Below are 17745 nucleotides of genomic sequence, written 5' to 3'. Positions count from 1 at the left end.
AAAATGTACTGTTTCTACCCTCACAGGTTAAGTGTGAAGAAGTAGACAAAACACTGAAAAGGTACTCAAAAAAATACTTTAATGCTACTTAAGCTATACAAAAATTTTAAACAAAACGTCAAGAAAGCACACAGAGAACAGATCAAAATTCATATGGTACATGCTTCAGTCTAAGAAAGCAACCAGATGTAATCATGAAGAAGGTGATAATAGGGTAGGAAAAATTATGTTAGGTACCAGATACCTGCAATGCATATAAAGCCCTCTGTCTCAAGTAGTCTGTATTAAGTAGCTGAAGCTCATGGAAGAGTTCAATAAGAAAATGTGGACGAGATTCATTTTGAGAAATTAATGTAGCTACTTCAGAATAAATAGTATCTCGCAAAGCTTCAAACATGGAAAAATCACTCCCAGTTTCTGGAATACATAAAAGACCAGAAAGTTAATATTGATGAAATACCTTCATGACAACTTTTATTAGCTAACATCATTACTCTCAGCTTTAAATTACCTAAAAATTCTATTTTAGACAATTCTATTTCAGAGCTTTTAAAGAAGAAAAGAAGCTTAATATTACCAATATAAATAAAATCTTAAGATATCAAGATATGTATTTTATACTAAAAATAAAATGTTAATGCATGAATAATATTACCTAGCATTATTAGCATTATTAAGAATCATATTTATTTCTGGTCATATAAAATATACAGAAAATATTATACATTTTATGGGAAACATCAGTGAAAATCTTTCAACACTAAGAAATAAGCTAAGTGCTCATTTCTTTTTTGCTTTTGCTAATATGAACTTCATTACAGAAAAGGAAGTTTGTATATTTTGTTAATGTTAAAAAGAATAAACTGAATGTTGCCAATTAAAACTACTAGATTAAGGTTTATCCAATATAGTCTAATTATCAAATCTCATACATCACAAAGAAAAGTGCTATGCTGATGAGTAACCAAATTTGTAACCTAACATAATAGGTCAATTTCACTACTGTGTCTTATTTACATACTCAGTGTATATTGGAGCAGGCAAGTAACCCAACTGAAGTTTTCAGTTTCACAGAATCTAGGCATCACTCTATTATTTAGCTACAATTTGGCTATATTTACTTGTTGATAACACAAAATTATCACACTCAAAGGTATCCAGTTATACCCTTAATTTTAAGAGGGCAAATTAGGAACTGTTCCCATTTTGAGTTGTCTGTGGGATAAAAAATCTCAAAGTAGTTCTAGCTATCAAATTCTGTAAACTCTAGTTCAACAAAAGAACCACAAATAGCTAGTAAAATATTCAAGTTCTGCAAAAATCAATGATAAGTTTCTAAGAAAGAGAATTTAAAATATTGAGTATTTTAATATATTGTGCTTTCAAATAAGTATATATACAAGATTATAAAAACTCATTTTTGTGAGAGGGATAAAAAAAATGCAGAAAGAATGTGCTCTAACAGAAAAATTTTCCACTACTCGGCTAATAATATCTTCAGGTCTCAATTTCCACAAGCATAAAATAATAACATAACTAATACAAGGTATTAACAGAAAATAATTATATATAACAAATATGCAACTTCCCTATTTTGCCTCAGTTACAGGTATAAAATGAAGTGATACACTAAGTTCTCCTAATAGTTTTAAAGTATGAACTGTTACAAAAATAACACTTATTATAATAAGCAGGAACCAAAACTATCTCCGTAAGAAATCTCTACTAATGGGAAAAATCCAGGTAAAAAGAATTTGATATGCAAACTTTCAACTTGTATACTATAGTGCAGTTTAATCATACTTAATTTAAAAAATTCATTTCAAAGCCACAAGAACTGTTTAATGACATATTTAATACCTCTGTATGTGATAAAATTATCAATCTAAATTGCATATTAAAAATTAAATTATTCTCAAATAATGAATATGCCAAACACAAGCTTCATTCCCCCACCACTTCTGCAGTCAAGAGGTGGAAAGTTTATGCCAGTTTCTCCTCCTGAACTGAAATTGATTAGCTTTGGCTAGAAAAATCCCTAATCTTAATCAGGTTTCTCTAATTCCATCCTGTTTTTATATCCTATTTTCAGAGTTCTTTCTTTTCAAAGTGCTACTGATATACTCAGCTTTGTCAGTTATGGGTCCTTGTTTTATATCTCTAGATTCCCCTAAAGGTTCCATTCAAACTGGCTTTTACATTTCATTCATGTAAAGCTGCAGGAGGAGTTAAAAAAAATTTACATCTCTAAATCATAAAGAACCATATTTAATGAGAATACTTATATTAAAGACTAAAATAGTATTTGGGAATCTTTGTAATTTCCATGATCTTTATTTATCACAGTCTTTGCATGTAATAAATAGTTGTTTTGTTTGATGACTTATTTTTCTAAGATGTTGACTGAAAAGGAAAAATAAACTATAAAACTGTATTTCTAGTTCTAAGAAATATTAATGCTTTGAAGAAGTACAAAATAACCTCAAATCAAGTACTAAACCATAAAAAAGGTTTCTATTACACTTATGTGTTAGGTTACATACACTAACAGAATATGAAAACAAAAGCAGCCAATTTTACCAAGAATTATAAATGAAAGGCTTCAGAATTTTATGAATATAAATTATCTTTTACAATAGTCACATAACATATATACTCTAAGCTAAATCTAAAAAAGAAAAAAATCAGAACAATAAAACTTTTAGGACCAATGGGAAAAAATTAACAAAAGTGGACACCAAAACTACGCAGATTGTTACCTGGCGGTTCATTGCATGCATTTCTGTTAGACTGCTGTAGTATTCTCCTAGCATGTGCTGTAGGAAAGGGCAGACATAAGGATGAACATAAAATGTGTATGAGTAGTAAAGACAGGGTCTATAACATGAATAAGTGAATGAAAAAAAGAAATAAGCAAATTTCTTTAAAATTGTTTGCCTGAACTAAGGCTTATGCTCTACTTAAAAATAATCTCAAGGAAAAAAATCTCAAAAGGTTTGCTATAAACCTATATTAAGGCAACTTATGATGACTATCATAATAAACTTCTATCATTCATTTTTAGAAGCATACACATCAAGGTGAACCTCCCACAACACCCACGGGAGAAGAGGACTGCGTAATTTAATACTAGCAGTCATATTATGCTATACTCTAATAATCATATGTTATGAGTAGAGTTACAAAAAGTAACATGCCTTACATGCTATAAAGAATTCTAGGTTAATGATTAAAACTAAAAATAAATCTTTTCAGGGCTGGGTGCAGTGGCTCACGCCTGTAATCCCAGCACTTTGGGAGGCCAAGGCGGACAGATCACGAGATCAGGAGATGGAGACCATCCTGGCTAACACAGTGAAACCCTGTCTCTACTAAAAATACAAAAAATTAGCCAGGCGTGGTGGCACGCGCCTGTAGTCCCAGCTATTCGGGAGGCTGAGGCAAGAGAATTGCTTGAACCTGGGAGGCAGAGATTGTAGTGAGCTGAGGTCGCACCACTGCACTCCAGCATGGGTGACAGGGCGAGACTCCGTCTCAAAAATTTTTTTTTAAAAATCTTTTCAGAATGTAAATATGTAAACTTGTGCATATTTATACTATTCAAACATTTTTTAATTCACCAAAATTCAATCATTATATTTCTCTAAGTAACAGTAATAGGGCCTGAAGTACTATGACCAATTAAGACTTTCAGTTTAGTGTCCTTCTTCGACCTCTACCTGACTGTTTATTTTTTGAAGATATCACTATTTGGTAGAGAGAGTAAAAGGAGATGAAAATTATAAAATTTTAGTAAAATTCTGGGATCAGGAGAACAGGATTGATATTTTTGCAGAAAGGAACACAGACTTAACAGAAGCCCAGCTTCTAAGTTCAGCTTTACCACTTCCTAGCAATGTGAGCTTAAGAAATTCATTTCAAAATGCAAACAAATGTGATGTTTCTTTTCTGATTACAAAATGTAAATGCTCATGAGTTTAAAGATGATAAAACCACTATTAACATTTTGATGCATTTTCTTCCAGCCTTTTTGCATTCAAATTTTCGTCTGTACATAGTTGAGATCATACTGTTGAGACAATGCTAAATCTTAATTTCTTTTTTTTTTCCCCTTTGGTTTTCTTAGGTTGGATTACTACAAGTACAATTACTGGATTAAGGGCGTGACTTTTGAAACTTTCCAGAAAAGTTGTACCAGTTTATATTACTGAGCCTTTATGAGTACTGAAAAACAAAACAAAAAGTGCCCTCTCTTTGACTATGTTTCCTCTGAAAAATGGAAATCAAACCAACTCAGCGTTATGAGGCTCAAATGAGATTTGTTGGTAATTTGAAAATAATGGAGCATGGCACAAAAGATAGCTGCTATTATCATTTTTAAGCAAAAAACGCATGCATTTTACACTAATGCCAATGAAAGCTACTAGATTAAGGTCTACCCAGTATAGTCTACTGTCATGTTATTGCCTCTCTCTCTCCATATTTCTTTGGGATATTCTTTACAAATTAGGAAACTACTGGTGCTTACTTAAGTATTATTTGCTGCCAAGGGACTCAAAAAGTGACAAACAGGGAAATACTATAATAATGTGATTAAGGCAACAAAGTAGGTTTATACAAGCTACAAGGAAAACAGGAGAAAGGGGAAACTATCCGAGCTTGGATTAGAATGGAGTTCCAGAATTAAAATTGTATTAAGAGTCCAGCAGAGAAATGAACTTACAAAAAAGGTAGAAAGGACTTGAGATAGAAAAATAGCTACCGAGGCAAGAAAGAATGTGATAGCTATACAAAAACTTCAGTTCAGTGCCACACAAAGAAAAAAGTGCAAAGCAGAAGGTGTTGAAAAATGAGTCTGGAAAGGCAGGAAGCAATCAAATCCCTGATGGCCATGTATGTTCCGTGAAGGCATTCAGACTTTATCCTGTAGGCACAGTGAGCCAAAGGATTGAAGCAGGGGATGACATGATTTCCTAACTAATTCTTAATCAGATAAGATATTCAGAATTTGAAATGAGGAGTTCCACAACTGTAAATATCCTTTGTTTAGAATTTTATTAAAACGTGTTCAAAACTATTAAACAGTATAACAAAAAATATTTTCAGTTTCTATTTCTCAGTATCAAGGAATGTGCACTATAATTTCCACTATAAAACCTTCCACATGATAGATATGTGTGATACACCAATTTTAAAACCTGCTTTATTACAGCTTTTCAAATCTAAGCTGAAAACCTCCTTATATTAATGCAAACCAAAAAAGAACATACCTGAAGATATTTCTGTAGACCTATTACATTTTATTATTTTTTCCAGTTGCTCATGATTCTTTCTGCTGAATACTTTTGCTTGAACAGGCTCTTCAGTCTGGGCTGAATGTCTGTTCCTACTTTTGCAAGGTTCACATGTGCTAGACATACTGGCACTTTCATACCCTTGAGTAAAAAAAGTGACAACTGTTATCAGTTGCAACTAACTCACACTAAAAGGGAAATCGGTTTCCACAGTCAAACAGTACAGGTAACTCAATTTAGAATGCTAGGAAGGCCTGGTATAAACAGGACACAAAACAGTAAATATGTCTTGGAGGTATCTTTGCAATACCCTTTGGAAGCATGAGGTAACAGTAATAAATCTAACCTTCACTGTTCTTTGATACTCATCTTAATGAGTATATTCCAATTCGAAGTATATGGCAGACCTTAAATGACCCCAAATCTCTACTAGAATTCCAAGTTAGCAATTTTTAATATTAGGAAACATAAGAATTACATCCGATATATACAAATATCCATTATAGAGGGAGAGTAGTCAAATATATTTACCTTTCTTATCTTTTATGTGACATGACTTAAGAGGTCTTACCCATCAATAGGTTATACATATATTCTACAAAATGTTCAAGTTTTTAAAATATTTTGGTATATACACAAGGTAGAAATTCTTTTTTTTTTTTTGGTTCCACATGGATAGGTGGCTATACCTACCCTCTTTCCACTGAATTAAAATATACATCGGTCAATATACTAAATTCCAATATTTGGGGTTTTATTTTTGGACATTTTATCTGTTCAACTTACCTATTCCAATGCCATTTTCATTCACTTAGAAACACAAGTTATACGGTATGATCAAATATCTGCTAAGGCAAGTCCTACTAGCTTCACTTTTTTCTTGACTATTCTGGGGCACCTGTCCTTCCATATAAGCTTTGAAGTTTTTATTTGTATTTTTTCAACTTTAAAAACCATCTCTGGGGACTCAAAATGGAATCAAATTAAAAGTATGTGTTCATCTGGAGAGAACTGGAATTTAATAATCTTACGCATTTCCATCTTTTCCATCTTAAGAACATGGTTATGTTTTTATATTTGTTCAATCTTTCTGACGTTCTTCAAAAATACAGCTTTTTATAGACCTAGTACTTTCCTTGTTAAATCTGTTCCTTACGTTTTACCGCCCCCCACTCAAACACTTTTGACTACTACTGTGAGAAGGGCATTCCTCTCCACTTTCATCCTACTGGATATTACAATAGAGAAAAATATTCACACCCTTATTCCACAACCAGTCACTTTTAACAGTTTACCTTGTAACTCTAGGAGTTACTTTCCAGTATCTCTTGGGCTTAGTATATAAAAATGCCACTAGAAAAAACACATAAAATTTGTTTCCTTTTCCAATATTTATTACAATTATAATTCCAATTATTTGACATAATGCTTCCCAAATAATGATAAATAATGTTGGTGGTACAGAAGGAATCCCTGTTTAGTTCCTAATTGAGACAGAAATATCTCTGGAGTATTTTCATTTACAATGGTGCACACTGGCTAACAGTCTTTACTACACTTAAATAACTGCCTTTGTTTTCCTTTTTTTTAATTTTCTTTTGAGACTGAGTCTCATTCTGTTGCCAATCTTGGCTCATTGCAACCTCCACCTACCAGGCTCAAACAGTCCACCTGCCTCACCCTCCCAAAGTGCTGGGATTACAGACATAACTATCTTCTTATACCCATTTTACTTCAAATTCCCATGAGAATAGCTTCAAATTTTATCTAATCTGCTATGATTATGACTTTTGTCCCTTTGCTAGAATAAATCATGTTGACAGATTTCCTGGTAACAAATCATCATTACATGTCTGTAGATAGTCTAGTGTAGATTGTCTAGAATTCTTTTGATACAATGGCAGATTCAATGTGCTAATATTTTATTTTTACTTTTGAATTTATATTAGTGAGACTGATCTACTGTTTCCTTTATTAAACTGTTCTCTCTTGTCTTTATCTTCCCTTGTATAAAGATCTCTTATGATTCATAGGTTGTTTCTTCAGGTTTCCTCAAATAGGATCAACTAGTATCTCCTTTTCATTCTGACACGTGGAGGGTCCTTTGGCTGAGTACAAGGTTCTTGAGTTGCAGTTCTTTGTCAACTGTGTAGCGTCATTCCACCTTTTTCTACTTCTACTTGTGTGGTAAGGAAGATTGCCTGGTGTTGCCCTGGTTCTTTTTCTTTGTATGCAACTTGGTCTTTCATGTGGAAGCTTAGAGGATTTTTACTTTTTCCTTGGAATTCAGGGATTTTTACCAGACTCTGCATAGGTGTTTGTGTGTTTCCCTCACTTCTCTCCTGGCTAGACAACTGTCAGCTGTTCTGATCTGCAGTCTCAAGTCTTTCTTCATCCCATCTATTATTTAGTTATTGCTTGTCCACCTGTTTTGTTTTTTTTTTTTTCTCCTTTAGAACTTCTTGTAAGCCTCTAATTGTTTTCTCTTGATTTTATCTGTTAGTACTTTCTTTCCATTTAATGACATATTCTTCCCCTTGATTTTCTAGGCCAGTAATTTGGAACCTAATAGCACGTGTCCTCTTTTTCAAATAATCTAAACATTAAAACTTAGTTATTTTTTCTCTAGTTCTAAAGAATTTGCTATAATTCAATCTGTTTATGTGCCCTTATTATTTTGTTCAAGCATATTTGTTCAATATTTTGTTCAATAATTCTATTTTCACTAGGTTTTGCCTGTTCCAGTGGTCTACTTCTGTTTTCTCTCTGGTAACTAGGTCCCTTTTATATGCACTGTTATCTTCATTGGCCTAGTCATGACTCTCACCTTCTCTTAAGGCTGGACCCAAATGCTGGATAGCTTTAATGATGGCAAGATGAGGGTGCATGGAAGTCTCATTGCTGTGGTCAAGCAACATTTTCGCTAGCAAGTTGTCAGTCCCTCATCAAGACTATGGGAGGAATCTTCTCTACTGCTTAGTTTCTTCAGCTGTGAAGACTAATGCTCTCCCATGTACAGGGTTAAGGAAGGCTGCCACCTACTCACTCAATAACCCTTCTACCAACTAGTAGCTTGAAGTAGCAAAACATTGCTACTCTTGGGGGTAAGGGGAAGGGTCAATAATAGGAGGAATTGCACAGATCTCCTCCATCATAGCTTTCTCCAAGAATCATGGAGATCGGACTACGCTACTGACACTCTAGGAAAGAGCCAGCAGACCCTAAAGCCTTGCTTGCATCTTCCAGATCACTGCAGGTCGACTAATAACAAATAATTTCCCAAAACACTGTCAATTTATTATCTGTGATATCCCATCTAGATTCAACCCTCCCTCTCTGTTTCCAAGGTCATCACATAAGACTTCATCATCTCAAATTTAGGTTCCAAGTTTTTTCACTGGTCTCTCAGACTAAAGTTTAGCCTTTGCCACCCAGTCTCCATGAAATTTACTAAAAGGCCTCTTGATTATTATTGATCTTAATATAAAACCAGCAATAAAGGGTATGAGTGCCAAAAGTAATATGTAAAATGACATGACTGGTAGTATATTGCTCACTTAATAACATACAATGATTCTAAAGAAAAAAATTTTAAGTACGTTATTCTAACATGAACATTTATATAAGTGAAATGAAACATTTAAATGCTGTTACTATATCAGATGAAAAATGCTGAATAAATTTTAACCAAAATTAAAATACAGGTAATGTGGTATATACAACATTCTCACTGGGGAGTCACAATAGGTACTTTAAAAAGGCATACACACAGTCATCCTCCAAAATAGCTAAAACTGTGAAGAGAAGCAGGCTATAATTATTAAGATGCTACAAAAAGAGAAAAAAAGAAAAAAAAAACTATGGTTTTATATATGAGTCCCAAATTAAAAACATCAAAGGCTACATTTCCAAAGTTAAGGTACTAATGTGTGACTGAATTCTTTCTCTCCTGGATACCTTGATAGTAATCATCTGGGAAGAGTAGAATTAATGAAGGTTAATAATACTTCTGAGAAACACTGGCTAGGCCAGAAAGTATAACAATAGCAAGAGTAACACATGATGCTTATTACTGAGGGTAACTGTGATGAGAGATAAGGATGTTATCTCCTATGCCACTTCACTACTCTTTCCCTTTCTCATTCTGTTTTTCTCAGCATGGGGGGCTGACATTACTAGAAGAAACAGTACTTCTACTTGGGCCTCCACTGAAGGGAAACAGATCAGCCATGGCACTCTAGAGACCTTGCACATGTGCAGAGAGGTTAAGGTCTGAATCACAGTACAAGCTGTCTTGGCAGAAGGCCACAGAATCATCCTGCAACATGGGCAAGAGAGGCTTGTGAGAAGTTGCTATGTGGATGAACATTTTCCACTCACCTCCCTCTTGCCCTGAGATGCTTCTGTCAGGAGAGTTTCCCATCTCCTCTCAGGTTCTAATGAAACATTAGACCTTTCTTCCTCACCCTTGTACAGTACATTTGCAGACTAAGAACAGGCTTAGCTGCAGTACAGCAATGATTCCTCAGCAACACGGTGTCCCACCATCCAAGGGACAATCATTAGCCAGCCCCTTTTATTTTGGTGTCACTCTTTTCAAGTGTGAAACAAGGGACACAGAGAAATGGCCCCTTGGACTACTCTTTTCTCTGCCTAAGTAATTAATAAATGACTAAATTCAAAAAGTCTACTGGTTGTTTACCAGCCAAATCTGTCAGGCCTTGCCTTGCCTAATGTTTCACATCCGTTTCATGTCCATCTTCATTAGCGAGCAACAGGAAAGGGAGGAAGGAAGAAATGAAAAGATTCAAGGACAGTAAGAACCCAGAAGTCAGTACCTTAACAGTTCTATCCAATTTTCCAAGAAAAGAGTGAAGAAAATCTAGGCTCCTACTCTCTAATATCATCAGAAGAGTACAGTGTAACCGAATAATACGTCTGGTAACAGAAAAACTCAGTAAGGCAGGAAATCACGTTCTACTCATAAGGTCTAAGTCTGAACTCAAGTTTAAAAGATGATTATTACATAATTTATATATTCTTACCTCACATGCAATATGTATTTTCACATATAAAGACCTTCTAAAGATTAAAACACATTTCCATCATGGGAAACAAAGTTAAATGAGATTTATGAAGCTACTTCTGAAAGAATGTGACCATGCACAAAAAACACATATATATTTGGATCACTCTAGTAAGTATGGGACAGTATAACTGGCTGTACTATATCTCTCAGGACAGCAATGTAATTCCCACTATGCTGAAATATTTGTCATATCTGTTCCCAATTCCTCTCCTCCTGCTTCTTTCCCACTCTATATTTACTGTAGTAACAATTTGAAAGGCTTTCTACACTTTTCCCCACCCACCTCTATTTACCACTTCCTTTAAGATACAATAAAAATTGGCCAGGCGCAGTGTCTCACATTTGTAATCCCAGCACTTTGGGAGGCCGTAGGGGGCAGATCACCTGAGGTTGGGAGTTCAAGACCAGCCTGACCAACATGGAGAAACCCCGTCTTTACTGAAAATACAAAATTAGCCAGGCATGGTGGCGCATGCCCGTAATCCCAGCTACTCAGGATGCTGAGGCAGGATAATTGCTTGAATACGGGAGGTGGAGGTTAAAGATGCGTAAAAATCCTTTTTTCTAACAAATCTTGACCATTCCTATAGCACAAAAGGAATAAAAACCACATAAACCAGTGGTCCAGTTCAGTACTTTTCAGACTTTCAAGTACATGTCTTCATATCAAAAATCTTGCTAAAATGCATACGGAAGAAAAATACATACTGATTTAGTTGGCCCAAAAGCATGCATTTCTAATAATCTCCCAGATGATGTAACGCTGCTTGTCCACGGTTCAGATTTTGAATAGCAAGGATTTAGCTAATTTGATTTTATCCCATATTACTTTGGCTCTGCTATGTATAGTTTGATTCTGCTATCAAGCCTTTTATTTGTGTGTGTGTGCCTTAAAGCAGGGCACTCACTAACAGGTGGTCTTGAATGCTTGCTGAGCAAACTGACTCTATGTTTCCAGCAGGTATTTTCATACCTCAATATGAAGGAAAAGAGCACAAAGATCAGAATGTCAATCTTTATCTTGAAGTTAAAAGGCTGAACTACGTATTTGGAAAAGTAATTCCCCAGAATAAAGGAGTTTCAAAAAACTAAAAACATACCAGCATTTTTAGGGTTAGGTGGTCATAACCATAAATTAGCTAAGGTTCCTCTAAAATCTGCTACTTGAAGTATAGTCCACAGACCAATATTGGCAACACAAGAGAGTCTGTTAGGAAGGCAGACTCTCACGTCCCTTCCAAGCCAAATGAATCAAGAATCTGCACTTAAACTGTATTCCTAAGGAGATTTGTGTCAAACACTCAAGTTTAAGAAGTGTTGCCCTATCAGATTCAAATTAACTATTTGAATGAGACGATGCTAAAATTTAAAATGTCAGTTTTTCTTCATTTATTTATATGACAAAGAGCATCTTTGTGGGGGCAAAGCACTAGGAAATAGAAAGTTCTGAGTTGCATAACGGCCCTGTCTCAAAATGGCCATTATCTACTTAAATCTTCTCTGGTAGCACCAAGAGTAATCTTGGAAAAGCACAGTAACTTTCTGAATAGCTTCAGATTACCAATTAATTTACTAAATAAACCAGCTTCTCCTAAACCTTTATAACCAGAAAATTACTTCAAGGCTGATAATGTGCATGCTAAGAAAAATGTCACCCCTTTCACTACTGTTCAAATTTGCTTTTTAAACCATCAGTCAGATTCTTCACCTGGGCTTCAAGGTAGGAGCCAAGGACTTCAAGGATAGATGAATTACTGAAATTTTTAAAAATGTGCCAACATTCTCTTTTATATCTGTGGTTTTCATTAGATTTTTCAAAGGTTTCATTATGCGAAAGTGATTAAGATGAAGGCTGCCAAAGTTTACAAGTGTATTTTTTTACTACAGGATTTCTCAGGGCCTTTACTATACTTGTATGTGTTGTGAACTCCCAAGAAAGGGAGTTAGCAGTGTGCAATGCATTTCAAACTTTCTGATTATAAGCCTGGAATACTTTGTTCTTAAACACCAATTTTTTTTTTCCAGAGTCTTGCTTTGTCACCCAGGCTGGGCGTACAGTGGCATGATGTTGGCTCACTGCAACCTCTGCCTCCCAGGTTCAAGCGATTCTTATGTCTCAGCCTCCTGAGTAGCTGGATTACAGGCACGCCCACCACACCCGGCTAATTTTTGTATTTTTAGTAGAGATGGGGTTTCACCATTTGGACAGGCTGGTCTCGAACTCCTCATCTAAGGTGATTCACTTGCCTCAGCTTCCCAACTTGCTGGGATTACAGGCATGAGCCACCGCACCTGGCCTTAAGCACCAAATATTATCTCCTTAAACTCAGAACAACATTTCAAGGCCACAGCCCATCCTTTGCAAACATAAAAAGAATATCCTTCAGCTGTAACACTGCAGATTTTAGCTAATAAAACTATTTTTAACCTAGTATACTTCAGTAAATAATTCAAAAATCACAGAAAATATATTTTTCTAAGAGGTATGAAGCTAACACCATAAAGAAAACTTCAAAAAAAATTTTAAAAGAACTTTGATACTCAATGGCAAGATTGAGTAAAATATAAGTTTAGCTCCAGGAGGACTAAAGCCAGCCTGTTTTGAAACTGTTTTATCTATATGATATTCAAAAACTACAATATATTTAAGAAGACCACTTTTCCTTAAACGCACCAATCAAGAATCCATCTAAAAGTCATGACCAAATAGTTGGATGCAGGATCCAATACAATAGCAAAAGAGAAAAAAGAGTAAAATGCGGGCATTTTGGCAATTTTTCAAGAACTTACAAAATTGAAGCTTTAAGAAGCACCAAAAATAAATGCCATGTTTTACAACACTAATCCAGAAAATTAAACCCTATTTCAAATATTATTTTGTAAAAAAAAAAAAAAATTACATATAAAGGTAACTAAAAATGACTGTTCAACTAAGTCTAGCACAGCACCTGCACATCTAGCCTTTCTGAAACTATATATATGTCAACATGTCAAAGTAAGATTACCAACATTTACACTGATCAACATTCAACAAATTTCAACACTTACTGATGTTTTTAACTCTGCTCTTCAGCTGAGTAGAATTCCTCTTCTTACTTTTTGACTTGGGAGTTTTATCTTTAGATGCCAGGCTGGCCTGTGCAGATGCTTTTCTTGTCTTGAATGTTTTAGTCACTGTTGTTGGATCTACTGGATCAGGCATACTGCTAAAGCTTTCCAATGATTCTTCATCAAAATGGCGTCTTCTTCCGTTTGTATCTACTTGATTTTTGCGGTTACTATTTGTAGATTTTTCTACAGACACTGCAAATCCAGTCTTGATAAACGGTTTCTCTACTTCACCTTCTTGGTCATATAACCATGGTGTCCTACTGCTTTCCACCTCCTCTTCAGGCAGTTTTTTATTCCTTACCAACGAAAACAAGTTTTTTTAAGTTTACAATTACAGATTTCTTTATTTACAAAAACTCCAAATATACTGAATTTATAGTCTACTCTTGAGCAGATTTAGGTGAATGAAACTGTCAAAAGGCCACAGAAATGTTTTCACAAACATACACTTTAAATATGCAAATACCACATAAGCTAAGGTACTAAATCAGTTTTAATTCTGGACCCATCTCACTAAACCACTTTTACTGGCAAAAGTTCCTTATCAAAGATCTAGCATTCACAATGGAAAACAGTGGGAAAGAAAAATCAGGCTAGCTGCAGTGGCTCACGCTTGTAATCCCAGCACTTTGGAAGGCCAAGGCAGGAGGACTGCTTGAGCCCAGGAGTTCAAGACCAGCCTGGGCAAGACGGTGAGACACCGTTTCTACAAAAAATTTTAAAAATGAGCCAGGCACAGAAGCATGTGCCTCCAGTCCTAGACATTCAGGAGGTTGAGGCGGGAGGATCCCCTGAGCCCAGGAATTCAAGGAGGCAGCTAGCTATGATCATGCCAACTGCATTTCTGGCTGGGTAACAAAGTTAGACCCTGTCTCTAGAAAAAAACAACAAAAAGAAAAATCAAAGGAAGATGGGACATAAAAGAACAAAAAGCTGGAAGAACGGCTCAGAAAGAGCTACAGGAGAGGGCTTGGGAACATACATGGATTTGTGTTCACCTAAAGCAGTTCAAGCAAAACAAGAATTTGGTGAAAACAATTGGTCATTCAACCAGTAATTTATTTCTCCACTCCTTAAGTCCATAGTTCTATTAGTCTACTGTCATTTCCCAAATTTTATCTGCTGAACACTAGCATCCCTTAATGTTTAATAGGTACTCATCGGTCATCTAGGCTGGGGAGAAAACAAGTAAAACAAAGTTAAACAGGTCTGTAAAGTATCTCAGAACTTTTAATATGCCAACACGCTTTATAAATCTCTTAAGAGTGCTAGTGAGCAAGAAGTCCAAAACTTTATCACAGAACCTAGCGTGAACACCACCACTGCTCCTAAGAATAGTCTGGGAGACAGTGACCTATAGGATTTAACTCAAGACAAGGGTTAGAAACCTGTAACTTACAGGCCAAATTCAGCCTGCTGCCTGTTTCCACATGGCCTCTGAGAGCTAAAAATGGCTTTTATATTCTTAAATAGTTGGAAGAAAAAAATTAAAATAAAAAAGTTTGTGACAAATGAAAATTATATAAAATTAAAATTTCAGTGCCCATAAATAAAGTGTTTTTGGAGAACACAGCCATACTCATGTTTACATATTGTCTATGGTTGCTATTGTGCAAAACTGTCACAGATGAATGGCTGTGATAAACACCATATGGCCAGCAAGGCCTAAAATACTAACTAGTCTTTTATAGGAAAAGTTTTCTGACCCCTGAGTAAGACTACAGGATTTTATCTGACTTCTTATCTCTAGTCATTTAATTCCACGAAATTACAATAGTTGAGATTTTGGGAAAGGAGGTCTAATCTGAAGTAAGCCAAATATCTAAAATAATTAGACATTCAGATCCATCCTAAAAAAGACATAAGTAACTAATTTAAAACCAGAGTAATTTTTTACTATCAATTATATAAAAAACATGGAAAATAATGAAGTGGGGACATTTTGGTAGGAAGGTCTATTCACTGAAGCTTTGAATAAATGTTTACTGCTTGTGATGGATATTCATTCAACAATCATTTCTGAATAGCAACTGTGAGCTAACACTGTGTTAGGCTTCTGACAATAGAATACCTTTATAGAGCAACGTGAGATTTAACAGGAAAAAACAGAACAACTAAAAAAAGGAATCAACAAAGTAAGGGATGTTAATCACAGGATTCCTAGTGGTGAATATAAAGTTGGAGTTCTCAGAGTTATTGGTTAATCAAGTTAAAAAAAAAAAAAAATCCCAGTTAATGATTAGGTAATTAAACAGTATCAAAATGCTAATGGAAGAGCCTGAGACAGTCCTAATCACACAGCTAAAGACAACTATAATGTGAATTATATATATTTTTACAGAGTAGAAAAGACAATCAGAGAGATATATCTGAGAGATTAAGTTCAACTGAGCCAATCTTTCACATTGAGTCAAAAATTGTGTTTCAGAAGATTATAGCATTAAAAAATAATAAATGTAAGAAACAGAGGAAAAAGAAATCCTAACTATGATTAATACCATGCATCCTCAAAACTTATGAGGCAAAAGTTGTTTTTATAATCTAATAGTACTCAACATTATATTTGAATAGGCTTTAGGAAGTGATTCTAATCAAGAGCTAGGAATCAAAAAAAGGGATCATCACTTAACAACTATCTTCTAGCAGTTAATATTAGTTTCCAGCCCTAAGTCAGTGAACAGCAAACTGGTTTAACCTTAAGACAGGTATCAAATCAGAGACTAAAGAAATCCTATGAGTTATGCCACATCCTTTCAAACTGAACTTTTCGTGTACCAGGGTTACAAGGAAGTATCTGGCATCTTATCTACTGATACATCAAAGTTTCATGTTTCCAACATCATCAAGCCAAATCATCACAAATGTCCTCCCTAGTTGCGTTTTCAAATTACATATAATTAGATGTAATCACAAAAGTGAATGTTTAAGCAATGAAAGACTATGTTTACAATCAGGTACCTTGCTTTCTCTGCTCCAATAGAGGAACTGCTTTCAAAAGGTTTTGGAAAAGCCATATATTCTGTTTTTCCTGAAGAATTCTGGGCTAAGGGTTGCTGCTGTTCACTGGGTGTAGAGATATTCTGACAAAAATCTCCGAAATTAGAAGGAAATAAAGGGCTGAAATTCATACCTAATCAGTAAAATCAATGGGTAAGAGAAAAATAAAGAAATGTCTTTAGCTTTAAAATGAAATTTAAAAAGTTTTAATTAAATATGCCATTCAAATCCACCAAAACAAAAAATTGTTAATTAAAAAAAAAAGCTAATATTTATCCAATCACTGTTTACAGCTCAGGCCACTATGTTTTAGGCATTGATCAAAGACAACAAATAATCCCCACTCCCTTAAGAGCTAAAAGTTAGAAATAATAGTACCTGACATGTATCAATTACTGGGTGACACACACTACTGCAGGCACTTTACATGTTATTTGGTTTAATACTTAAAACGTTATAAAATAGATACTGCACTCATTTTACCATTGAGAAACTAGGGTTAGAGATCAAATGTCTAATAAATGAAAAAGACGGTTAGATCTCGGGTCTGTATTACTCCTATGCTTATGTTGTTTCTACTCTATTTTTATTGGGAAAGTAGAATATAATTAAATACTTACCAAATACTGTTATGAATCAGAAGTATTTGCAAGAGGCTACTAACAACGTGGGGGGAAAGAGACTGGGAAGGTTTCACAAAAATTGTACTATTTACAAACAATGAAGAGCCTTTATATACAGTTGGTGTGGGTATGAAGTATATTTTAGTAAAAAGGAAGAGCATTTGCAATTTCTTATTACTTAAAAGTCTACTCATGTGATGTTTGCTGCCAATATTGACACCCAAGAACTAAAAAGCCTGTTAAATTTTTTATGCCACACTGTCTTGAAAGTCTCATTAAGAAAAAAACACTATGGTATACATATATATACACACACACATATATATATACACACGCACACATATACATCCATATATATACACATTGCTGGGCATAACACTAAAATATAAATATATAAGAAGTATTGAGTACATACATATTGTGATATATACATACACACACACACACTCACATATTCACAAAGCCCTCTCAACCTTTTTTCTCCTCTTGTATTCCCTGTCAACACCTTTAACTCCTCCTCATGATTCACCTCATATAATCAGTCACTTAACTTATTCACTCTATCACTAAAATGTCTTTCAGTCACTCCTTTTTCTTGATCCCTACTGACAAGGCCTAAGGCCAGGCTATC

General features: G+C 34.8%; 1 protein-coding gene across 50 annotated transcripts in view; it reads right to left on the bottom strand.

Moving 5' to 3' along the window:
* The window catches only part of PCM1 (pericentriolar material 1), a 109048-nt gene that overhangs the window by 45885 nt on the left and 45418 nt on the right, over window positions 1–17745 (bottom strand). For 18 of the 50 annotated variants that reach the window (XM_077943088.1, XM_077943087.1, XM_077943063.1 and 15 more), the window contains 4 exons: window positions 16453–16624; window positions 13432–13790; window positions 5271–5435; window positions 245–417 (listed from right to left, as the gene is read on the bottom strand). In XM_077943088.1, coding sequence (XP_077799214.1) covers window positions 245–417; window positions 5271–5435; window positions 13432–13790; window positions 16453–16624 — 869 coding nt within the window. Of the gene's footprint in view, window positions 1–244; window positions 418–2759; window positions 2817–5270; window positions 5436–13431; window positions 13791–16452; window positions 16625–17745 lie in introns of all 50 variants that reach the window. The other 32 variants (XR_013397105.1, XR_013397104.1, XM_077943094.1 and 29 more) reach the window with 2 other exon arrangements.

Source organism: Macaca mulatta, chromosome 8 (assembly GCF_049350105.2).
Source record: "Macaca mulatta isolate MMU2019108-1 chromosome 8, T2T-MMU8v2.0, whole genome shotgun sequence".
NCBI lineage: Eukaryota > Metazoa > Chordata > Mammalia > Primates > Cercopithecidae > Macaca > Macaca mulatta.
This window is presented reverse-complemented; position numbering and strand designations above follow the sequence as displayed.